This window comes from Chlorocebus sabaeus, chromosome 7, assembly GCF_047675955.1.
Source record: "Chlorocebus sabaeus isolate Y175 chromosome 7, mChlSab1.0.hap1, whole genome shotgun sequence".
Taxonomy (NCBI): Eukaryota; Metazoa; Chordata; class Mammalia; order Primates; family Cercopithecidae; genus Chlorocebus; species Chlorocebus sabaeus.
This window is the reverse complement of record NC_132910.1, coordinates 73,440,152-73,467,023: the sequence shown is the minus strand read 5'-3', so window position 1 is coordinate 73,467,023 and position 26,872 is coordinate 73,440,152. Positions and strand designations below refer to the sequence as shown.

Here is a 26,872-nt window from a genome sequence, read left to right as displayed (position 1 = left end):
AAAAGTACTTGGTGCTTTCCCACATTTTGTAAGTGCCAGCTAAAAGCAAAATAGTTATGAATGGAAGAGCCAAGAGAAGGTGAAAGATCTTGTATTTTCAAAGGCAAGTTTACTATCAAGGAGAAGTGAAATAATAGAAGGCTGAACATTTGCTATGAAAAGAAACAGCCCTGCAAAGAAAATAAAAATATTGAACAGGGAAATAGAAGTTGCAGAAATAAGCAATAAATACTATGTAACTAACTGAAATGGAATTTGTTAATATTGTGTTTATTTTAATCCACATGAAACTGCCCATATTTTGATCCCTTTTAATCCACCAAAAAGGCAACTTCACATGATTCAACCTAGTATCAGTAGAGTTTAGATTACTGAAAGATGTCTTTCCAGCATGACTTCACTGTTCATCAACTAAATTCTACCATACTTTTAGAACAAACAAAAAACCCAAAACAATTTATATACACCTCATTTGTGATTATAACAGTTCATGTGGGGTAGGTGTGAGATTGATAAGTTTAGTAAAGATCTAAGGAAAGGGGGACAAACTCTGAGAACCAATCATGTTTAATATATCTGTGATTGCAAATAAAGGAATAAGATGTAGAAGCTAAAGTATGGGACAAACAATTTCACTAAAGATACTTCTCTTAACTCAAAAGTAAGTAAACTTTCCCTTTTTTTCTTTCTAATCACTGTATAAAGACATACAGGTAAAATGCTAAACAGTCTTTTACTGACTTATAAATTAGAAATCCCTGTTAATCTAAATTATAAATAATTAAATCACATTTGGCACAGATAGATCTTGTAGAACAGCTGAAAATGGGCAATCATATTTAATGTACATATGACAATCCTCTATTAATAGAATAACTACTTTATCAAACTATTCCTTAACATGGTTAATATTTTTCTACATTTATATGTGCAGTTTGCATTCATGAACTCCTTTAACATGAGAGCTGATGTTTTAGGTATTGTTTCTTTACTAACACCTAGCATGGTGACTGGCAAATATTAGGCAGTCAAATGTCTGTTGAATTCATCAATGAGTATGAATCATTATTTTTATTCTCGACTTCTAATATTTAATTTTTAAAAAACTGAGTGAGATGCCAGGATACAACATTGAATATGGTAGCCATATGGACAGCTTTAAAGCAAAAACTTAAAAGAAAAGGAAATCTCTATTAAACTACAAAAAGGAAAATGGCTTTACAATATCTGTCAAAATAAATACAAAATGGCTACATATTCAAACAGGTAAGTCCTTTTCCAAGAAAATGAAAAAGTAAAAAACTCTAATGTTTCAATGTAATTTGGCAGGAATATTTAGAAATTTTCAGCAATCACTGCACATTGCTATTGTTAAGACTCTGATTCTGAAAGTTGAAAACCACCAATATTTTAAAAACATTTTTACTAGTCAAAACATACCAAACAATACAAGATTTTTAATGTGACAATGGATTGCCTATTTCACATGTTAAATTGCTCTATGCAGGGAGATTTCACAATCCAGGATCCATAGCCATGTTGTTGTAAGTAGGATTTCAACTTACATTTAGCTTCTTGATAGGAGGCAGACATACACTAGAGAAGAAAAAAAAATGAATTATAGAAAACAGGCAGCATTTAACTTGTGAAAAGCAGCCCCAATACTGCTTCTTTAGCTTGAAATTTTAAAAAGTTAATGAAAGTCTTTTTTAATTCCTATATTTTAATATTTTTGAAGCTAAAAAATTTCCTTCCCAACACTCCTAAAAAGCAATTATTCTTTTTTTTTTTTTTTCCTCAGAGCCAAGGTCTGACTCTGTCATACAGGCTGGAGTATGGTGGCATGATCACTGAATTCCTGGGCTCAAGCCATCTTCCAGCCTCAGCCTCTTGAGTAGCTAGGACTACAGGCATGCACCACCATGCCCCACTATTTTTTTTTTATCTTTTGTAGAGACAGGGTCTTGCATGTTGCCCAGGCTGGTCTTGAACTCCGGGTCTCAAGTGGTCCTCCACCTTGGCCTCCCAAACCTCTGGTAGTATAGGCATGAGCCACCACATCTGGCCAATTTTTCTTCTTCTTTTTTTTTTTAAACATTTTAAATTAAAAGATTAATCAATCTCATTGAAGAAAATTTGAAAAACAGACAAAATATAAAGAAACAAACAAAAATTATCAGTAATCACAAAACTCCATGGTGGTAGATAAAACTAATGGTGGTAGATAGCCACCATTAATATTTTGGCGAATTTTCATTTTTTATAAATGAAAACATAAATGAATTTTTAACAAGCTGGTTTTATTGAGATATAATTTACATACCATGAAATTCATTCATTGTTAAGTATATTGTTTGGTGTTTTTTAATGAATTCATAGAGGTATGTAAATATCAGCAGAGTCCAGTTGTGAAACAAATCTCTCACCTCTAAAAAGTTCCACTGTACTCACCTGCAGTTCTGGTGCCAGGACCAGCCTTAAACCCAGACAAACATGAATCTACTTGCTGTCTCTAGAGTTTTACTTTTTCTAAAAAATTCATATAAATTAACACAATAAGGATCCTGTTGTGTCAGGCTTCTTTCAGTTAGCATAAAGTTTTCCAGTTCATTTAGTTTGTTTCATGTATCAGTAGCTTGTTCTTTTTTATTGCTGACCAATATTCCATTGTAGGGGTATAATATTTCATTGCAGGGATATAACACATTTTGTTTATGTATGCACCAGCTGATTAACATTTGAATTGCTTCCAGTTTTTGGCTTTTCTGAATAATGCTGTTATAAACATGCACGTAAATACCAGTGGAATTGCTGATCACACATTTACCATCTTAAGAAAATGCCAAACCGTTTTCCAAAGTGGCATTTTCTCATAGTCTGTAGTTTGTATTTTCATTTTCTTAACGATGAATTTTGAAAAGCAAGTATTCTATTTTGGAGTGAAATGATCAATTTTCTTCTTTTATAGGTTATACTTTTGGTATCATATCTAAGAAATCTTTCCCTAATAATGTAAATATTTTCTAATTTATATTTAATAATGTAAATATTTTCTCATATTTTATTTGAAAGTTTTATAGTTTTAGCTCTTAAGAGTTAGATCTAAAGTCCACTTTGAGTTAATTTTTGTGTATGATTGACATAAAGATCTAAGTTAATTTTTTGTTTTACCCACATATATCCCACCATTTTAGCATTATTTGTTGAAAAATGATTCTCCCATAGAATTGGCACTTTTGTACAAAAACAATTGATCATATGTGTATAGGTTTATTTCTGTTCCACTGATCTATATGTCTATTATTATATCAATACATTGTCTTAATTACCATAGCCTTATTGTAAGTTTTCTAACTTGGTTCTTTTTCAAAATTCTTTTGGCTCTTAAATGTCCTTTGGATTGAGCTGGGCACGGTGGCTCATGCCTGTAATCCCAGCACTTTGGTGGGTAGAGTACTTGGGGTCAGAAGTTCGAGACCATCCTGGCCAACATGGTGAAACCCCATCTCTACTAAAAATACAAAAAATTAGCTTGGAGTGGTGGCGGGCACCTGTAAAGCCAGCTACTCAGGAGGCAGGAGAATCACTTGAACCCAGAAGGCGGAGGTTGCAGTGAGCCAAGATCATGCCGTCACACTCCAGCCTGGGTGACAGAGCAAGACTCTGCCTCAAAAAAATTAAAAAAAGGCCTTTGGATTTCCATATCAGTTTCACAATCAGCTTGTCAATTTCTACACAAAAGCCTGCTGGAACTTTAATTTTGCTTTGAAGCTATAAATTAATTTGGAGAGAAGTGACATCCTAACCATCCTGTTTTCCAGTGCATTATGATGGTACATCTCTCCATTTACTTAGGTCTCCTTCAATTTCTCTCATCTATGTTTCATCATTTTCAGTGTACAGGTCTTGCATTTCTTTTAAATTTATTCCTCTGTGTTTACACACGAACACACACACACACAAAAGTACACATTTGGTGCTACTGTGGATGAAGCTGCTTTCTCAATTTTTTGAGCATTCATTCCTTGTATAGAAACAATTTATTTTTCTACATTGCTCTTATATCTTGTGACCTTGCTAAAGTCACATATGATCCAGTTGTTTGTTTTTGGTAGTTGCCAAACAATATTTTACCTACAAGATACAATTTAGGAAAAAAAAATTTTCTTCATCCTTTACAGTATAGGTACCTTTTTACCTTTTTCTTGCCTTGCTGCACTGGCTAGGACCTAGAGAACAGTGCTGAACACGTGCTGAGAGCACACATTCTCGCCTTCTTCCCCAATCTTGAGTAGGGAAAGGAGTTATTCAGTCTTTTAACTATTAAGCAGAATATCAATGGTAGGCTCTTCATTGATGCCCTTTATGAAGGTGAGGAAGTTCACTTCTATTCCTTGTTTGTTCAGTGTTTTTATTGTGAATGGGTGCTGGAATTTGTCAAATGCATTTTGTATGTCTTTTGAGATTATACAAATTTTAAACTTGAATTTATTCATATGGTGTGTTACATAAAGTAATTTTCTGATCTCAAATCAACCTTGCATTACTGGTATAAACCTTCTTGGTTGTGGAGTATAATCCTTTTTGTATGTTGCTGGATTTGGTTTGTCAATATCTTGCTAAGGATTTTCACATTTATTTTCATGAAAGAGACTGGTTTGTAGTTTTCATTTCTTGTAATGTTTTCTGGCCCACTTTTGGTATCAGGGTAACACTGGACTTGTAAAATGAGTAGAGAAACATTTTCTCCTCCATTTTCTGAAAGAGCTTTTGTAGGATTTGTATTATAGTTTGCTTATATGTTTGACAGAATTCACCAGTGAAGTCATACACGTGTCTGAGATTTTCTTTAGGAAAATAATTTAATTGGTAATTCGATCTCTTAAGTTTTATTTGGATATTCTATTTTTGGGTCAGTTTTTATGATTTGTGTCTTTCTAGGAATATGTCCATTTCATCTAACTTGTTTGTTGACAAACAGTTGTTCATAATCCCTTAAAATTTTAAGCTTCTTAAGGTCTGTAGTGATGACCATTTTTTTTAAATTCCAAATTTTGATAATTTCTGTTACCTGTTATTTTTTCTTGGTTAATCTAGCTAAAGGATTACCAAGTTTAATTTTTTAATGAACCAGGTTTAGATTTTTTCCTATTTTTTTCCTATTTTCAATTTAACTGATTTCTATTCTGATTCATCACATTTTATTATTTCCTTCCTTCTACTTACTTTGGTTCTGATTTGCTCTTCTTCTTCTGGCTTCTTGAGCTGGAAGCTCAAATAACTGATTTTAAGATTCTTTTCTAATATAAGCATTTAAAGCTATACATGTCTAAGTACTTATTTATATAGTCATTCCTTGGTATCCATGGGGAATTGGTTCCAGGACCCTCTAGAAATATCAAAATCTGCAGATGCTCAAGTCCCTTATATAAAATGGCATGGAATTTGCATATAACCTAGGGACATTCTCTCATATTCGTTCAATCATCCCTAGATTATTTATAATATCTAATACAATATAAATTCAATGTAAATAGTTGTTATACTGTATTTTATTTGTATTTTTTTATTTTTGTATTTTTTTTTAAACTTTTCCTTCCTCCCTACCCCAAATATTTTCGATCCATAGTTGGCTGAATCTGAGGATGCATAACTTATGGCTACAAATGGCCACCTGTATTCCATAAATTTTAATATATAACATTTCACTTTCACTTAGTTCAAGATATTTCTTAGTTTTCCTAACAATTTTTTCCTTGAACCATGAGTTATACGGAGACAAGTTAACTTCCAAATATATACCAGTTTCTCATATTTCATTCTGTTCTTGATTTCTAATTTAATTCCATAGTGGTTAGAACATACTTGGCATGATTTTAATCCTTTTAAGATTACTGAGATTTGCTTTATGACCCTATGCTGAAGAATGCTCTATGTGGGCTTGGAAAGAATATATATTCTACTATTGTATAGAGTGTTTTCTACAGGTCAGTGAGTTTTGATTAGTTGGTACTGTTTATCCTATATTTTTACCGATTTTCTGTGGAGTTGTTCTACCAATTACTGACAAAGGAGAATTAAAACCAACTACAGTTGCTGAATTGTCTATTTTACTTCACAACTCTGTCAGATTTTGCTTGTATATTTTAGGGCTTTGTTGTTACACCAACATACACATATCTTTGTATTGTATTGACCTTTTTACCACTGTAAGATGTTGCTCTTTGTCTCCAGCAATATTTCTCCTCTTCATGTATATTTAATATTAATATAAATATACCAGCTGTCTTATTATTTATATGATAGGTCTTCTTTCATCCTTATAACTTGCAATTTATTTGAGACTGAATTTAAAATCTGTCTGTTGCAGACAGCATATATTTGAATCAGGCTTTTTTTAAACCCAGTCTGACAATCTGTCATTTGACTGGAGCAATTAGTCTACTTTATTGTAATTATTGATATGGTGAATTTATATCTGCCATTTTACTATCTATTTCTCACATCTTATGTCTTTTTACAATTTCTCTGCTTTTACCTTACTGTCCTATAGTTTAAGAAAAATGTTTTACTGAACTATTTTAATCCTTCTGTTGGTATTTTGTCAATAGTTTTTCATTTATTTTCTTCATGGTTACATTAGGAATTACAATATACCTCTTTACCTTATATATTTGATTTCAGATTCATACTGGCTTATGGTAAAACAGCAACTTTATTTCAATATAGAGCCATTTCTTACCAAATTCTTTGTTATATTGTCATATATATTGCATCTATGTTATAAACTCAACAACACAGTGTTGTTTTAAACAACTTTTTAAAAAGAAAATAAGAGCAAATATATAGACATGCACATATACATACTCATAGGTCTCATGTTTATCCACACAATTATCATTTTCAGTATTTACTATTCCTTCCTGTGGATTTGCTATCATCTGGTACAATTTTTTCCAAGCCTCAAGGACTTTCTTTGGAATTCCATTTAGGGAAGTACTGCTAACAACACATTTTCTTAACATTAGTTTAACCTGTGAATGTTCTTATTTTGCTTTTATTTCTGAAGGATTATTTTCCTGGATACAGAATTCTTGGTTATCAGGAGTCTTCCTTCAGCACCCTGAACCTGCCATTATACTGCCCTTTGGGCCTCCACTGTTTCTTTTATAACAGCTTTGTTAAGATATAATTCACAAGTCACAAAATTTACCCTTTTAAAGTGTACAATTCAGCTTTCAATGTATTCACTAATTTGTGCAGCCATCACCATTAATTTTAGAACTTCTCCATCAACCCAGAAAGAACTTTGTATCTATTAGCAGTCACTCCTGATTCTTCTTCCTCTAGCGCCTGAAAACCACTAATTTCTGTCTCTATGAATTTGTATATAATAGACATTTAATATAAATCAAACCACAAGCTATGGGGCCTACGCATTCTTTCACTTGACATAATATCTTATTGTATCTGGGCTCTCAATTATATTTCATTGTCTATATGCCAGTACCACACTGTCTTGATTACTGTAGTTTCACAGAAAGTTTTGAAATTAAGAACTATGGGCCAGGTGCGGTGGCTCAAGCCTGTAATCCCAGCACTTTGGGAGGCCGAGATGGGCGGATCACGAGGTCAGGAGATCAAGACCACCCTGGCTAACACGGTGAAACCCCGTCTCTACCAAAAAATACAAAAAACTAGCCGGGCGAGGTGGCGGGCACCTGTAGTCCCAGCTACTCAGGAGGCTGAGGCAGGAGAATGGCATAAACCCGGGAGGCTGAGCTTGCAGTGAGCTGAGATCCGGCCACTGTACTCCAGCCTGGGCGACAGAGCGAGACTCCGTCTCAAAAAAAAAGAAAAAGAAATTAAGAACTATCTATGTATCTTTCAACTTTTTCTTTTTCAATTTTTTTTTTTTTTTTTTTTTTTGGCTATTTTGGGTTGGCCTCCACTGTTGCTAATAAGAAATCAACGCATTAAGCCTTTGTAAAACTTCTGCCATCTTCTGATTAACTTGTATGTGGAAGGGAATGTACTGAATGTTACAGTCAGCTATCAAGTATCCCTTGGCTTGTACTCTTTGATGGGCTCTCTTGGGTATTCCCTGCACATGAGCATAGTTTTTCAGTCAGCCAGGGAAATATGAAGAATCTACCTCAGCCCTTTCAGGGCTCTCTCATTTTCCAGATCTCCTTGTTAACTTGCTAGTTGGCCTACCACTTGCCTCCAACCAGGATGGCAACCTTAGGCCAGCAAAGTTACCAGTTTTCCCCACTCATTTCCTACCAAGTTTGGCATTTAAGCCAACAAAACTGCAAACTTTCATTCCCCTGTCCCAAATCAAGTATACCTCCTCTGAAAGCAAAGCTGCTGCTTTTGGTGGCAGCCTCACTGAGTCAAAAAAATTACAGTTCTTGCCATTCAAACCAGCAGAAAGGAAGAAAATGAGAATGAGAAAATGAATGACAAGAGCCCTGGGCAAGAAGGCCACATACTCCTGTAATTCTTGCTAAAAAAAAAAAAAAAAAAAAAAAAAAAAAAAAAAAAAAAGCAGTTTTTCTTTCTTTTTTCTTTTTCTTTTTTTTTTTTTTTTTAAGACAGATAGGGTCTTGCTTTGTCCCCCAGGCTGAAGTGCAGTGGTGTGATTATAGCTCACAGCAGCCTTGAACTCTTGGGCTCAAGTGATCCTCCCACGTCAGCCTTCCAAGTAGCTAGGACTAAAGCTGTGGGTCACCATGTCGGCTAATAATAACAGTTTGTGAGGAATACACACCTTTGAATGTTTTTTCTGTCTTCTGTCAATGTCCAGAGTTGTGAAAGGTTGTGTTTCATAATTTTGTCTGGTTTTCTACTTGTTTTTATAGCAATTTACAACTTTTTTATGCCACAAAACCAGAAACAGTCTAGATAAGCTTTTATACTTAAAAATGTGTGATTATATATACACACACCTGTAATTAATGTAACTGCCTTACAGCCTGTGACTATACAGGTTGAGCATTAGGTTGGTAAAATTGGTAAAATTAAATGACTTTCATATAATGCCATCTCATTATTGGCATTAGGATAGCAAAGCAATTTACATTTAATATTTAATAATGGTAACCTGGAATTATGTTCATGTTGGCCAGGCATGGCGGCTCAAGCCTGTAATCCCAGAACTTTGGGAGGCCGAGGCAGGCAGATCACCTGAGGTGAAGAGTTCGAGACCAGCCTGGCCAACATGGCAAAACCCCGTCTCTACTCAAAGTACAAAAATTAGCCCGGCATGGTGGTGTGCACCTGTAATCTCAGCTACTCAGGAGGCTGAGGTGGGAGAATTGCTTGAACCTGGGAGGCAGAGGTTGCAGTGAGCCAAGATCGTGCCATTGTACTCTAGCCTGGACAACAGAGTGAGACTCCATATCAAAAAAAAAAAAAAAAAAAAAGAGAGAGATGTTCATGTCATTATCACATAGAAAGAAAAAGTAGATTAAAACATACCATATCCAATATGGTCTTATTTTTAAACAGACACATATACAAATACGTATATATGAGAAGGAACTGAAATAACATGCTCACATTAAAAGACTGAGTATTAACTTCGAATAGTAAGTGGGATTACAAGTATCAATAATATTTTTTTCTGTATTTTTAAAACTTTTTCAAATTTTTGACTTAAACTTACATTATGTAAAAAATATTTTGGAAGAGACAAAAAGGCTATGTACATTGCCTACTAAATCAGGTTCAAATCAGATGCTGAAATTAAAGTTTTTTCACAACTTTAAAATAGAAAAATTCATATATCTTAAAAATGTATTATTTTAGAATACTTAACATTCTATAGTTAATACAATTAATACCAAATGCAGAATAAATTTTATTAACATTTTGTTTCTCTGGTATGATATAGCAGGTTTTGGGTGCTATGTAACTTACACTGTCAGAATAAGTATATACCATACTAAAATGGCTACTTTAAATGGCAATACTTATTTACATATCTAATTTCTGACATGTTCATTTAAAAACCAGTTTTACCGTTACATGGTAATATCTTATATTCAGGAAGTATTCAATAAACTTTTGTTAAGGAGATTCATTTTAAAATGACCACATTAATGTCTTAAATTTTATTCCTATGATAACTTTATTCCTTTAAGGACTTACCTTGGCTGCATGATATGTACCAGCTTCAAGTAATTCTTTTTTAGCTTCTTTGGCAAGCAGGTTAAACCGACTTAACATTGCAGCCTTACAAAGCCGACTTGCCATTGACATACCACTTTTAAATGGGGAACTAAGCAGAGAGAAATAAAATTTTTTTAAATTTCTTTTTCAGTAATTTATGTTGGCAATTGTACGGATTAAAATCAACATGTATCTACAAAATATTTCTTGATTATTTGCAATATACATAGTGAACTGTTTTTTACATAAGAGGCATTCTTAATATTTACTTTCTGAAGTAAATTTCTTACATTACGTTTTAAATGATTTAGTATTGCATCAAAAATTAATGCAGAAGATAGACCTTGGAACATTTCTATTGTATGAAGCAAAATTAATCTATGATGATACAGATTAAACAGTGGTTCTATAAGGGATTGACTGGAAGTGGGCATCGAAATACTTTCTGCATTTTGACTAAAATGATGGGTACATAGGTATATGAATATACCAAAATTAATGAACTCGTACAATCTATTTTGTATTTCACTGCAAGAAGTTTTGGCTCAATAAAAGCGTAACATATACACATAACCTATTTCACAATCCTTCGTGTGTGTGTATATTATGTGCATGTAGATGTGTAATTTGGGTTTCTAATGAAAGTGAGTCCACAGATCATGAATCTTTTTGCTACTGTAACTTTTCCCCTTCATTGTATCTTCTCATTAGTTGTTCTTAGGATAGATAACAAAAACAGTCAAAATCCTTCATTCCTCCTAGTTTCCAGTTATTTGCAATGTGACTTTTCAGATCTTCACATCAATAGCCATGGCTGATTTTCGCTTCCCTTGAATTTTACTAGTCTTGTGATTTGTTTTAGCAAACAGAATAGATAGTGTGATAATTCTGAAGCTAGGCCTGGAGATGCCTTGGTTCTTATTTTCTTGGCACTGCTGCCTCTCCCATGTGACTCTGCTAGGACTAGCCTATTAGAGGGTAAGTGAACACAGGGTAAGATCAGCTCACCTGACCTTTAGTTGACCAACAGTTGACCCCAGATGTGTGGGAGAGCCCAAGAAAATCCAGAAAACCCATTCAGCTGACTCAAGAACTTCCAAGTAGTAATAATAAATAGTTGTTTTAAACAACTAAGTTTTGAGGTGGTTTATACATAGCAACAGCTAACATACACTCATGTGTACAAAATCTATTTGATTTCTACATATTAATTTCCCACCATGATACTTTTGTTGCAGTGGTTTTGATAATTTCTTGATTTTTGGATATAAATACCATCTTCAAAGAGTGATAATTGTTACATAACTCCTTCTTTCCAATATTTTCTCTCTCTCATTTCCCTTGTCCAAATGTATTAATGCCTCCAGCAAAATGTTGAGTAACAGCAGTAACAGTAAATAATGCCTTACTCTGAATGTTAGTGGGAATGCTTCTGACATTTTATCAATCATGATAATATTTTTGGACTAATAAAGATATACTTTATCCTGTAAAAAGACACTACCTAGCTATTCCTTTTTATTGAAATATCTTCATCTAGAATAGTTGAAGAGCTAAATTATTTATATACTTTCTTAGAATTTACAGAGATAAACATCTGGTATTTTCCCTAGATTAATTAATATAACATATTAATAAGAGTTTCTAGTCTAGTGTTATTTCTATTATGTTACTATCTTTGAATTCCTAGAAAAAATGCCAATTGGTGTTACTGTATAAAATATATTATTGCAATGTGCTGCTAAATTCTGCTCCCTGATCTTTTATATAGCAGTTTTCCTTGGATATAAATGAGTTTGGTCTGTAATTTTGTGTGGTGGAGAGGAGGAGCAGCAATTTTTTTTTGTAAACTTTTAAGTTCAGGGGTACATGTGCAGGTTTTTTTATATAGATACATGTGTGTCATAGGGGTTTGTTGTACAGTCTATTTCATCACCCAGATATTAAGCCTAGTACGCATTAGTTATTTTTCCTGACCATCTCCCTCCTCCCACTCTCCACCATCTGAAAGGCCTCAGTGTGTGTTGTTCCCCTCTATGTGTCCATGTGTTCTCATCTAGCTCCTACTTATAATAGAACACGTGGGATTTGGTATTCTGTTCCTGTGTTCGTTTGCTAAGGATAGTGGCCTCCAGCTCCATCCATGGCCCCGCAGAGGACATTATCTCATTCTTTTTTTATGTTTGCATAGTATTCCATGATGTATATGTACCACATTTTCTTTATCCAGTCTATCATTGATGGACATTTGGAATTATTCCATGTCTTTGCTACTGTGAATAGTGCTGCAATGAGCATACGCATGCATGTGTCTTTATAACAGAATGATTTATATTCCTTTGGGTATATACCCAGTAATGGGATTGCTAGGTCAAATGGTATTTCCATCCTTAGATCTCTGAGGAATTGCCACACTGTTTTCCACAACAGTTGAACTAATTTACACTTCCACCAACAGTGTATATGTGTTCCTTTGTCTCCACAACCTCACCAGCATCTGTTTTTTGACTTTTTGATAATAGCCATTCTGATTGGTGTGAGACAGTATCTCATTGTGGCTTTGATAAGCAATTTTAAAAAATCAGATTTAAGTATCAATCATATACTTGTTTCATAAAAGTATTTGGATGCTTTCCATCTTTTTGGATAGCACTGGAATTATCTGCTTTTTAAAGGTTTAGAAAAAAACCCTCTGAACTACCTCAGAATGGTACTTTGAGGAACAGTTAAGGTGCCTTCTTGGTAACTTTCTCATGAAAATAACATTTATATTTTTCCTCCTTCTATATATAAGTTTTGCAAGTAATGTTTTCCTAGAAATTTACCCATTTCATTCAGGTTTTAAAATATATTTGTGTGGTTACCTAAAATAGCTTATGATCCTCTTGTTTTTATATGAGATTGATGATTTTTCTTATCAGCTTTTTATAAGTAATTTTGCCTTTTTCTGTTTTTTTAAAGCTCTTTTCTTTATATTTCTAAATTATTTCTATCATTTATTGTTATATGCATTTAAGGCTCTGACTTTTCTATTCAGCTTTGTTTAAACTGTATAACCTACAAATTCTGATGTGTAATATTTTCAATATCCCTATTTTCTAAATATTCTGCAATCTCAGTTTATACTTCCCCTTTGAGCTAGGAGTCAGAATTTTTCCAGTAAAAGCAGTTCCTAGTATTCCGAGTTTGTTACTCACAGTTTTATCTCATCATAATCAGAGAATATGTCTACATTGCTTCTACTTTTTGGAATTTATTATTTTCTTTGTGGTTTAACACACAGCTTTTTGTTAGTGCTCTATAGTTTCTTGAGGACTAGGTACATTTTATATTTTTAAGATGCAGAGTTTAAAGTAATGAAATCTACCTTACTGTTATTTAAAATGGCTATATCCTTGTTTACTGTTTTGTCCACCTGATCTACCATGAACTGAAAGAGGTGAATTGTTGTCTCTACTAGTAGTGTGTTTCTATGTTTCCTTTCCTCGTCTTCTATAATTTCTGCTTTGTGAATGTGGCTATGTCACTTTCTGCTAAACATTCTTCTGTCCTCCGTATGAATTATACTGTTTATATTGCTAAGGTTTTTTTTTTTTTTTTTTTTTTTGGTCTTACTGCAATGCTTTCAGACTGAATTATACCTTGTCTAATATTTAGACTACACATTCTGGCTTTTTTTTTTTTTTTAAGATGGAGTCTCGCTTTGTTGCTCAGGCTGGAGTGCAATGGTGCTATCTCAGCTCACTGAAACCTCTGCCTCCTGGTTTCAAGTGATTCTCCCTGTCTCAGCCTCCCAAATAGCTGGGATTACAGGCACCTGCCACCATGCCCAGCTAATCTTTTGTATTTTTAGTAGAGATGGAGTTTTGCCACATTGGTCAGGCTGGTCTCAAACTCCTGACCTCAGGTGATCTGCCCGCCTTGGCCTCCCAAAGTCTTGGGGTTATAGGCGTGAGCCACTCCACCCGGCCTCTGCTTTCTTTTCATTTGTAATTACTTGGCAAGTATTTGGCCGTAAAAAATGTTAAACTCATTTTACACAGTTTCATCTTTGTTATGCCATTATTTTATGTTTTCAGTAAGTAATTTTTTAATGTCTTTCATAGAAGACCTGTTTGTCTGTATGTTTAGTTGAGTCTGTTATTAATAGTAAAGCACTTGTTTATGCTGGCCTAAGTCATTTGATAAAAGTGTAATTCATCCTAGTTAAAACATCAGTATTATGCTTAACTGAGTTCCTACTAAGAAATGTTTATGGGTTCGTCTGTTTTTTTTTTTTCTTTTTTTCTTTTTCCTTTTTGGGATAGGGTCTCGCTCTGTTGCCCAGGCTGGAGTGCAGTGATGTAGTCATAGCTCACTGCAGCCTCAAACTCCTAGGTTCAAGTGATCCTCCTGTCTCAGCCTCCTAAGTAGCTGGAACTCCAGGTATGCACTCCCACTCCTGGTTAATACTTTTTATTTTTTATATAAAAGACTGGGTGTCTCACTATGTTTCCCAGATTGGTCTTGAACTCTTGGTTTCAAGCCATGCTCCTGCCTCAGCCTCCCAAATTGCTAGGATTACAAGTATGAGCCTTCTTGACTGCTAAGAAACATTTGTATGTGGTCTTCATTTAAATTTGTCCTTCACAAAGAAAGCAATTTTAAGCATTTAAATTTTTAACATTATTCACTGCCTCATTACAAATGTATGTTCACACTAAAAGAAGAGTTTTACTGAATAATCAATGACAGAGACATTATGAAGAAATGTCTAGAAGGCACAGAGCATCATAGTTAAGAACAAGGGCTTTGAAAATAAAATGTCTGGGTCAGAATCCAAGCTGTGTCATTAACTACTTGGGTAACCTTAGGCAAGATATTTAACCTAGCTTGTGTCTCAGAAACTGTAAAAAATAAATAAATAAAATCACTCAACCTACAGGGTTATTATAAGAAGACAGTATAACACAGCACCATAGTTCTTACATGTAAGAGTCCCTAAGTAATATTTGGAAGAGTATATAAAAAATATAATTCCTGAGCCCCATATTCAAAGTCAGATTCAGTAGAAGAAACTGAATTTCTAAAAAATTTACATGATTCTAATACTAAAGGTATTAAATTACAGTTGGAGAAACATAGGTTATGGAGCCAGATTCCTTGGGTTTGAATGGTGACTCTGCCATTTAGTATGTATTTCAGTAAGCTATATAACTTCTCCACGTCTATCTTCTTATCAGAAAAAAAATATTAAAATATTAAAATTTTTAAAATTAGTACAACACCTGCAACATAGTCACACTCGACTAATGATAATAATTATTGTTCAGACTTCGATAAATGGTATCCAAAAGAGTTAGAATAAAAACTGCAATAAATGTCTTCTTTTGCTTAAGTAATACATGGTTTAAAGAAATTAGTAATTTTAACCTTTCAGTGATCTTCCCACTCAGGCCATCCACAATCTCCAAAGAAACATCTCCTTGTGCCCAATTCAGACTCAGAAATTTGTATTCCAAGTTCATCTGAAGTGGATATGCAGAGGGTACTAAACTAATATGAGGTCTGTTGACTAAGTAAAACATTGGAAGTTTTGAAGTGAGTGTGTCATCAACACGTTGCTTTATAGCGATTTCTAAGCCTCTGGTATCACTGCAATTCCCATCACCTAGAAAGCAAAAAGAAAACACTCAAGTTCAATATTAAAAGACCATTCCAAAAATAAAAATAAATGAAATGATTGGAAATCATCCAAAGCCCATTTCTCTATCCTTTATCTTTCAACCTTCCCTTTCCTAGTTCTATTCTCCTAGCATCTACTCCATATTCTTAACTAGAACCAGAACAAGGTAATAACAGATTTTCCATTTTAAAAAAGACTCTGATACAGAAAATAATGAAAAGTCCTTCTACGGAGCATTAGCAAAGAGCCACAGCTGCTCAGAAACTGGTACTTTTGTACTGACTCAGAAAGAAATCTGGTACGTCCAGATTTGTCGACTGCATTATATCCTGATTTCTTGCAAGTGCAGTTGACAAATCTGGATGAGAAACAATTGGTGAAAGGGAGTCATTTTCAAACATCTAAGGGCCACAAATTTTAACTTCTCCAATACCACAATGCTTCAATTTCACAACACAAAATACTTTAAAGAATGACCATTTCTGGTTAAAATTGTGCCAATACCAAAAGCTTTGAATTCTCAGTCATAATAATTATTGAAGGAGAAATCTCAAAAAGATGCAATGTTACCACTAAAAAAGTGAGCTGCATCAAACTTAAAACGGAAGTTAGGAAGCAGTCATTCTTATTTAAAAAACAGTTATTCTAAAGCATATCTCTTTCTCAGAAGGTCAGAAGTTCTTGCAACAGAATCGTTGTAAACCACTGGACACATTTCACAAATGAAGTTTTGTGTCCTTATCATTAAAATTGTTGAGGTGGTTACTAGGGCTGCATTATGACTATCTGGGCACTAGAAAATGATGTAAAAAGGACACGTACTGCTTTTGGCATCCTTTTTCTAAACACTTCCTTAAGTGTTTATCAAGAGTGACAAATGATCAAATGAAGAGTGACAAAAGAAAACTAATCAAATAGAAAATATACTTGGGCACAGAATAAAAGTTGGAAAATATAAGGTGTGAGGAATATTTAATATATCTACAATGAACAGGATAATAAGGATTTTTTAAAAGCCTAATGTATTTATCACACTCTGCAATGAAATAATGACAGTGACGTACCAAAAAAAAAAAAAAAAAAAAAAAAAGACATTTGGAAAAAGGAAGAAAAAAAAAAACCCTGTAAGTCAAACTCCTCATGAAATGCTTTAAACATCAAATTGTTTACCTAGATGCTTTAATGGGAAGTATAAAACCTAATATAATAGAAAAAAAGTTTACAAATATTTTACTATAAATTTTACTTTTCCCTTCATATATGTGTGCACTAATAATTTACTATATCTGAGGTATGATTTTAATATATCTTGAGGCTCAATCTTGTTCCTAGAAAATAAATCTCTAAAAGTATGCAATATAATTGAAAAATTTTGATTTGATTCATTCAAAAGGATCTGAAATAACATGAAACTCCAAGGTTAAAGTCAAAGGTTAAATCTAATCAAACACTATAGAAGACCTGACCTGACAATAATTCATATATATATATATATATATACACAAAATCTATCAAAAGCAGCAGCATGAAAAGTTATGAAAACTGGGGTGGAATTCAGGCTCTACCACTAAGCAAACTGACAGACTTTAGGCAAGTATTTTATTAACATTGTGAATGTGATCGGAAAAAGAAAAGAAAAAAGGAAAGGACTGAATAAGAAATTCCCTAAGGTTATCAGCTGCTTCTTAAAAGTCCACAAACTGTATTTAAAATGGATTTCTTCACTAGGAAGGATTCTCTACACTTCAATTATACAAATCAAATTAGTACATGGAAAGGACCTCTGGATGGAAATAACTTCTGGACAAACATTTTTGAAGTACTTAGGCAGAAAAATTTATTGTAATAGGGGTTACCAAATTTGCAAGATACATTGTAAAAAGCTTGAGAATGAATACAAATCTAGCTATTTTTTAATAGTCAAGAAAGAATTTTTTCCAGATTACTCTGGATAATTTTCTATTTAAATATAGTAAATGCCCTTTTAATGCAAGCCTAGATCCCATGTTTTAAATTTAAAAATTCCACCACCATAAAATGACAAAATGAGTATCTACAGAATATCCACAGCATAAAATTTGTTTCTGCAAACTTTTTGAAAAGTAAAATAACGCTTTAAAATAATGTTGGGGTACAGAAAACTCCTCAAAATATGAAACTTCAGCATGCTGAGTGCTTCGAAAATTGAAAGGCCTCAGAAATAAGCTTCACAGCCAAGGTTTTTCTCTGATCTTTCCCTCATCTCCCTGTGTCACTGATCTTTCCCAAAGCACCAGAAGGAGCTCTCTCTGGAATTTCCTTATCCAGCTGGATGGTCACTACAACTTAAACGGTATCTTTATCCCACAATCTCTGCCTCCTACCTTTGGGATTCATTCATTCTCCCTGATAATTTATCATGAAACCAACAGCTCTACAAAACAGCAGATATGTGTTTTGACCTTAAAGTTTCATATATGCAAAAACTAATTTTATACTGATAAGTACAGAGGATTTGCTTAGTGAGCAAGAGGCCCAGGAGGTTATGAAATCTCACTCACCAACTAGTATACTGCTGATGTAAACTGGCTGTATAAAATGACTCAGCAATGCTCCCTGTACACCAAGCACTTCCCATCTGGTCAATTTGTCACTTGAGGACATACTGCTTATTCTATTAACACCGTCTTTAGGACAGTAAACAGTCAGATAAATTTTGCCTTCAACAGCCACGTGGAGACAGAGTTCTTCATTGGCTTCAAATGCAGATATAGAATGTGGAGTAAGACGTCTAGAGAAAGAAAAGAAAGTTTCTTCCTTTAAAAAACAAAGGTGACAGAACAAAATCTACCTGTACCTAAGAACTGTTCTCTAACATGTTTAACTTCCCAGGGTACATTTAATTCCAGTAACAGAAACAGATGCAAGAAAGCAAGGCAGGAATGGAGTGCCTTCATTCCACAATAGTAATATAAAACAGAAATGAACCACATTTAGAGCCTCCAATAGAGATATTTTTCATATTATTACCATTTTATGTCCCTTAAAATTCAAAGAAACACTAATTTTTATCCCTATCATAGTTTGTGAATTCGTTCCTTCCTCTGTACGAAATTTTTTTAAAACTACAAAATGAAAGAATGAAAAAAAGGAAAACTATTTTTCTTTGTCATCTTCATTAAAAATGCAAAATTATTTTTCTTTAAGTTTCTTTCTAGAGAACCCTGACCTCATTTTTAAAGGTGTTACTAGAGGGATATTTTAAAAAATATTACCCAGGGTTACTTACCATTAGATGGTCAGACTTAAGGTGACTTTTACCGTCTTCTTTGTTCTTGTTTGTACTGTTTAAATGTTATGCTACCTGATATTCATTCATCAAAGCAATAATATTTTGGCCATAGGATAAAGTTTTTCTTAACTCTCGTATTTGTATGTGAGTAGTGCATAAATCCACACTTCCTAAAGTTTATGAGGTCTTCAAAGTAGAAAGGAGCAGAAGATTTTTTTTTACTAGCATAGCAAAAAAAGTGGTGAAGTACATGCAACTTTTAGGTACAGGTTGAGTGTTGCTTATCTAAAATGCTTGGAACTAGAAGTGTTTCAGATTTTGGTTTCTTCACACTGGAATATTTGCTTTATACATACCAGTTGAACAGAAATCCAAAAATCTGAAATATGAAATGCTCCAATGAGAATTTCCTTTGAGCGTTATGTCAGTGCTCAAAAAGTTTCCGATTTTGGAGCATTTTGAATCTCAGACTTTTGGATTCGGGAAGCTCAACCTGTAGAAGTAATAGATTAGATTGAGGGGAAAAGGATTTGGGGTCTCCTGCAGGCCACAAATAACAACTCAAAGCTGAAGAGAAAATATGGGTAATTAGAATTTACATGTTCTATTTGCTGTAGAAAGTCAGAATGTGTGGCATGGCCATCCTACTTGCTTTTAAAAACAACTTCTATAATACTTACAACTGTGACTTAATCTGGGCTGATCCTTTAGGCAACTGGTTCATGTAAAGGCAAATGTTGATATTCTGCTTAAGAGTGAGTAGATTAGAAGTTGGTTCTGTACAAAATATTGATTTTTCCATCATAGCAGGATTTTTGCTGTAGAAGAGCAGAAGTTGTCTATAAAAGTACCTAAAATAAATGTTATAATTTTGTCAAGTAATAAATTTTATAAAAGATGTATCTCAATGAGCATCGTGTCCATATGTGTCACAAGCAATGTCCTGCGTGTCAAAAGTTTTGACACAGGTAAGAACTCCTAAATTAATCTTAGCTTTATTTAATGAAAAATTAAGGTTCTTGAAAGTTCTTAACTGGAGCCCAGTCTGCCCTGTAACCTAACCTAAAACACCATTCTTTCTTGACTACTCCACTTCTGTTTCACATTAGAGTCTTCCAACTATCATCTTCTGCAAAAGACTCATTTCTCTACTGATTCCTCCCTTCTTCCTCAGTTCTGCTCCCAGTCTCCCAGATGAAGTGCCAACTTTTTGCCTTACTTCTATTTCCCCTTCCCTACCCAAACAAATTACTACAAAAATGACAAAAACTGTGGTCCCTGCTCCTTAATAGTTTTAAAGAAAAAATACAAGAGCATAGGAACAATACAATGAACACCATAAGTTGTAGTAAGAAATGAAGCAGATATAGTTACCGATAATTTATTGTATGTTTCAAAATAACTAAATGAGTGGAACTGGAATGCTCCAAACACAAAGAAATGAAAAATGATTGAGGAGAGGGATATCCCAATTACCCTGACTTGATCATTACACATTTAACGGTTGTATCAAAATATCACATTTACCTTATAAATATGCACAACTATTATATATTCACAATAATCAAAAATTTTAAAATTCAAAATTTTTTTTTTAAACAGGGAAGCAGATCTCCTGAAAGACTACAACTAATCAAATCAAGGACAAATACTATTTTGCTTATTTAATAAACCATGACTTTAAGATATACTCCCTTGAATCCCATCATCAAAAATATACAGTAAAAATTAAGCAACAGTATGTAAAAATGCCAAGCACAGGAATAAGTAACACAAAAGAGGTAGCTTTTAAAGCGGTCAAATAATTCCATAAGCACTGACAGGGGGTGGAGGGCAATGAGATGCATTACCCTCATAGTCTTGCTGAATAACTTTTAGGATTATAGGATTCCTCATTACTAGAGATACAAATTTATATTTTTTCAGGTACACGTATCTAAATTTATTTTAAAATACTCTACTGAAGAAAACACCAACACAAAAAGTGAGAATGCAGAGATTTAACAAGGACAGCAGAGTGCTAATAACTGTTGAAGGTGAATGAGAATTTGCTATCCTGTTCTCACTTGAGTGTCTTTGAACACATCCATAAGAGGCTGGGTGCAGTGGCTCACCCCTGTAATCCCAGCATTTTGGGAGGCCGAGGGGGGTGGATCAAGACCAGCCTGGTCAACACAGTGAAACCCCGTCTCTACTAAAAATACAAAAAATAGCCGGGCGTGGTGGCAGGTGCCTGTAATTCCAGCTACTCGGGAGGCTGAGGCAGGAGAATTGCTTGAACCTGGGAGGCAGAGGTTGCTGTAAGTGGAGATAGCGCCACTGCACTCCAGCCTGGGCAACAGTGCGAGACTCCGTCTCAAAAACAAAGAAACAAACAAACACCACAAAAAATGCCCAAAACATCCATAAGTTAAATAAAAAGTCATTTTAATGGTTTAAAGAACTAAAATGAAGAAGATCTAGTATTTCATGGCACAACAGGATGACAATAGTCAATAATTGTACATTTTAAAATAACTAAACGAGTATAATTGAAATCTTTGTAACACAAGACAAATGCTTGAGTTGATACATACTCCATTTACCCTAAAGTGATTATTGTGCACTGTATCAAAATAGCTTACACACACTATAAACATAGACACTATATACCCACAAAAATTAAAAATAAGAAATTATAAAGTTTAAAAAAGAATTCCTAATTTAGTAGGAATAAACAGGAATTAAAAACAAAAAATAACCAAAAGCTGGTGGATATTATGAGAAATAGCACTCATTTCCCATTTTATATGTTTTCATATGAAGTGACTTGCAAATTCCTTTCTTTCCCACTTGCTATTCATTCCTCTTGTAAAGAACAGAGTGACTGAGTCTGGAAAAAGAAAGTAGGCATGCTCACCTAAGCCCTTTTCTCTCTCTCTCTTCAAGATATGCCAGCCTCAAGAATCTCTTATCTATACTCTGCTTTATGGTAAACTTTGCATAATCCTCATGAATGAAAACCTGTTGGTTTCTGGTGCTGTCCTTGGATAAGTATGGCTATTCAGGGGTGAAATAAGACCAAACCTACTGAGTGTGGATCAAAAGCTATACTTTTCAGTAACTTTAGTCATAAAAAAGTGTTATTTTTATCTTTCAAAAAAATAAATTGTAGGATTTTTTTTTTTTTTTTTTTTTTTGAGACAAGGTGGTAGTCTATTGCCCATGCTGGAGTGCAGTGGAGCAGTCTTGACTCACTGCAACCTCGATCTTCTAGGCTTAAGCAATCCTCCCACCTCATCCTCCAAAGTAGCTGGGACTACAGTTGCGTGCCACCATACCTGGCTAATTTTACTTTTGTAGAGACTAGGTCCCACAATGTTACCCAGGCTGGTCTCGAACTCCTGTACTCCAGCAATCCTCCCACCTTAGCTTCCCAAAGTGTTGGCATTACAGGTGAGAGCTACTGTGCCTAGCTGACTGTAGGATTCTTAAAACTGAGTTTGGCCAGGTGCGGTGGCTCACGCCTGTAATCCCAGTACTTCGGGAGGCCAAGGCAGGTGGTCACCTGAGATCATGAGTTTGAGACCAGCCTGACCAACCTGGTGAAACTCTGTCTCTATTAAAATACAAAAAACTAGCCAGGCATGTTGGTGCATGCCTGTGATCCCAGCTACTTGGGAAGTTGAGACAGTAGAATAGCTTGGACCTGGGAGCCAGAGATTGCAGTAAGCAGAGACTGTGCCACTGCACTTCAGCCTGGGCAACAAAAGCAAAACTCCATTTCAAAACAAAACAAAACAACAAAAACTGAGTTCAGGTCTTAATAATAGAAGCCACTAAAATCCACAGGGTAGACATTGGAGTTACTATGATAAATGTTCCAAAGATGACATGGAATTATTCTGATGACTTAGATAAGAATATATGACATCCTTGGCTCTATGATCAATAAAATTCCATTTGTAAATGAAGGCATTTATATTAAGTTACTTTGGGCTGAGGGCATTCATATTTAATAACATTAATACATGTATTATCTTACCTAAGAAGAGACCTTCTTGCTGTAACAACAGCATGAGTGTCATGCAATACTCTTCCATTTGGCTTAATGTCCTGGCTGTAATTATATTCACCTGTGCCTATAGCTACAACCTCATGCTGTCCAGCTGAAAGAAAAAGGTAGACAGTAGAAGGTTAATTTAACCTCTCTCTTCTCTACGTTCAACTCTTACCTCTATCTCACCATTTTTAATTTAGTAGACTATATTAACTGAAAAGATGAAAAAATAATTCCACAATTTAAAATAAGAGTCTTAGAGTCTTCTAAGAAGCAAAATTTAAAAGTAGTATCTCAGTGAAAAAGGTAGATGTTTTATAATACTTCATCTAAACTTTTACCACAATCAACAGAATTACCAAATGTCCTTGGCTTTCAAATATGGCTTTCTATCCCTTCTATATCTAGATGTATTTGATCTTCTAAGACACTTCATTTGCCATTCTGCTTCTGTCTTAAATTATCTGTATTTAATGCCTCTAATTTATCTATATTTAATGCCTCTAATTTTTCTTAATCCACTCAAACCCTATAAAACAAATTAGTTTCTTTGTTCTACTGAAGCTGCTTTCTTAAAAACAAACAAACAAAAAAAAACCCTATGCTTTTTTCCAGTAGCTTTGTTCCATTCACATTTTGCTGTGCCCTGCTTGAAATCTTCTGGAAATTCTATGCTCCAAAAATACACAATTCAAATTGGCAGTCTTTTTTCCTCTCACATTCTAATTAGGCCTTTCCATTGCCCAGTGACTAGATCACTCCTTTTTCCCCCATATTCCCCTTTGAATATCCTCCTCATTCTTTCTCTTACTTCAGAAAATCTTGAGTTTTCGTTTTTCAAACAAAGTTCAATTCTACATTCACAACTACCTAATGGATTTTTACTATTAGGCTGGTGCAAAAGTAATTGCAGTTCTTTTTTTTTTTGGCACCAACCTAATAATTCAGCAACAATTGCTGAGGTGTTACCAAGTACCGGGCACTAAAGTAGATGTTAGGAATAAAATGTTGAGCAAGACATACCTTCATTAGGCTTACAGCAGAAGAGACAGAAAAAACACTAAACAAACCCCAAAGTGTGGTAAGTGCTTTGAGGGAAACAATTATGAGGCTTATGTGAAGATAACGAGAGAAAAGCTTATCTTATGCAAACTAGTTGCAGAATTCTTCCCTAACGAGCTGAAATTTAAGCTTCAGCACCAGCGAGACAAAGGGTATTCTAGTTAAAAGAAATAACACATGCACACCACCCTGGGCAAAGACAGAAGACTATTTCTCTCCTGGGCAAAGAGAGAACTATAGCTAATCTAATAAGTAGGGTGAAGGGAATGGTGTAAGATGAGGTTGGAGAAAGAGGTGTTATATAGTACACTATGCTGAGAAGTTTATGGATTTTTACCAAAGAGCTATGGGGAAGCTACTGAAGTAAAAACCAACCTGGATTACATTTCCTTCCTGCAAAGCAAACAAAATAATTGACAAAATAAAAAGACAACTTATGGATCAGAAGAAAATATTTGCAAAGCATATCTCCAATAAGGGGTTAATAGCCAAAGTATATATATAACTCCTACAACTCAATACTAAAAAGCAAAGTCACTTGATTTAAAAATGGGAACAGAACCTGAACAGACATTTTCTTTGACAGAAGACATACAAAGAGGTATATGAAAAGGTGCTCAACATTACTAATCACCAGAGAAGTACAAGTCAAAATCACAATGAGATATTCTCACCCGTTAGGAGGTCTATTATAAAAAAGTCAAAATGTAAGTTTTCATGAGGATGTAGATAAAAACCCTTATACGTTGTTGGCAGAAATGTAAATTTTTATAGGCATTGTGGAAAACTATGGAGATTCCTCAACAAAATAAAAATAAAACTTGCCATATAATCCAGCAACCCCACTTCTGTGTATATATCCAAAGGAAGTGAAATTAAGATCTGAAGAGGTATCTACACACCCATGTTCACTGTAGCATTATTCACACAGCCAAGATACAGAAATAACCTAAATGTCTCAATAAAGGAACAGATAAAGAAACTATGACATATATATAATAGAATGTTTTTCAGCCCCCCCAAAAAGAAGAAAATTCTGCCATTTTCAACAATATGAATGAATCTGGAAGACATTATGTTTAGTGAAGTAAGCCAGACACAGAAAGACAAAACACTGCATAATCTCATTCATATGTGGAATCTAAAAAGGTTGAACTCATAAAAACAGAGGAGAACAGTGGTTACTAGTGGTTAGAAAGAAGGGGAAATGGAGAGACACTGATCAAAGGGTACAAACGTGGAGTTGTAAAACTAATAACTTCTGGATATCTAATGTAGAGCATGGAGACTACAGTTAATAGTAATGCATTGTATATTTGAAATTTATTGTCAATATTGTGGGTGGCAGGGTGGAGAGCAGGTAGACCAGGAGGGTATTGTGGTAGAAAAAACAAAGAGTGGTAAATGGTGTTACATGTTTCTGGAAAGTCAAGTGAATAGGTAACAAAATCCACTGGATTGTGCAACATGTAGGCAGTGGGTACCTTGGCAAGGCTAATTTCCAAGAAGTAGTGGAGAAAAAGAAAAAACTAAGTTGAGGCAAAAAGTAGACACAGTGGCTGTCAGGAGCTTCTTGATGAAGTCTGGCTACAAAGTCAAATAAATAATGACTGGATTAAGTAGAAAGGTGTCATGGGTTTAAAGGAGGGTTTGTTTTATTTTTAGGATGGAAATTTGGGAAGCCAGGCTTTCCAGAATACTGAAGAGATGAAAGCAAAGATATATTATTCAGGGACACCTGGGCACAGACTCTACTTTCATTCCTAGGATAGGGATGTCACGCTATGAATGCTGAATCTGACTCAATAACCAGGTCTGTAAACCTTCCCTTAAATAGAATTATATAATGTCAGTATAAGTAAGAATGGTGATATAAGCTCTGAGTTGTAAAGGGTAAAAATGTAGCAAATAACTCAGCTTCTTTCTCAGCTCTGTAACTCAACTTGCAATGCTTCAGGGCGATACTCAAGTTTGTTATTGCCAGTAAAAGAAGAGTTAACCAAAAGAAGGAATTTATCAAGATGTGAGAAGGAATGGAATCAGAATTCAAGTAGAAGAATTAGCCTATAGGAGTGGTGATGCTTCCTCTACTGTCACAGTAGAGAAGATGCATACAAGTGCAGGAAAGTATATAGATTTGGTGGCAGGGGAGGGAAGGACATTTAGATTTGATACCTTCTTATAGACCCAATTAAAAATAATAAGGTGATTTTTGATGGGGGAAAATGGCAGATAGGACACAGGACTAACATGCAGCTTCCACTTGGACGAACGGAATAGTGTGTGGAGACTCACATCATGAACTTTTGCTCCAAGAACCACTGCAGGAACATATCAGGAAAACCAAAGGAATTCACAGACCCTTTGAAAGAAGTAGCTTGCCATTGCAAACTCTGTGAGACAGCTGAAAAACTGTGAGTTCCCAAAGTGTGAGGTGGGGAAAAGTCTACCTCTGAACACACATTGGGGAACATAAAAATCCAGATCACAGGTGAAGGATTTAACTTTACCTAGAGATGAAATAAATTTAGGGAGCCAAGCAAAATAGAAGACAAACAGCACGAAGAGCCCTGTAGGAGATCCCAGTCCCCAGCCCATTGAAGCCATCCCTGGCTTTATCTCATAGGGGTCCTTGGATAAGGCAGCCAGTGGGACTCGG

The 26,872-nt window shown here is 34.5% G+C and overlaps 1 protein-coding gene across 3 annotated transcripts in view; it reads right to left on the bottom strand.

Moving 5' to 3' along the window:
* Nucleotides 1-1,419: 1,419 nt before the first annotated feature.
* The window catches only part of ADAD1 (adenosine deaminase domain containing 1), a 50,921-nt gene continuing 25,468 nt past the window's right edge, over nucleotides 1,420-26,872 (bottom strand). For 2 of the 3 annotated variants that reach the window (XM_007999726.3, XM_007999723.3), the window contains 6 exons: nucleotides 23,137-23,260; nucleotides 19,793-19,963; nucleotides 18,382-18,611; nucleotides 15,589-15,826; nucleotides 10,156-10,285; nucleotides 1,420-1,596 (listed from right to left, as the gene is read on the bottom strand). In XM_007999726.3, coding sequence (XP_007997917.1) covers nucleotides 1,483-1,596; nucleotides 10,156-10,285; nucleotides 15,589-15,826; nucleotides 18,382-18,611; nucleotides 19,793-19,963; nucleotides 23,137-23,260 — 1,007 coding nt within the window. In that variant the 3' untranslated portion in view covers nucleotides 1,420-1,482. The remainder of the gene's footprint in view (nucleotides 1,597-10,155; nucleotides 10,286-15,588; nucleotides 15,827-18,381; nucleotides 18,612-19,792; nucleotides 19,964-23,136; nucleotides 23,261-26,872) is intronic. The other variant, XM_037991580.2, reaches the window with a different exon arrangement.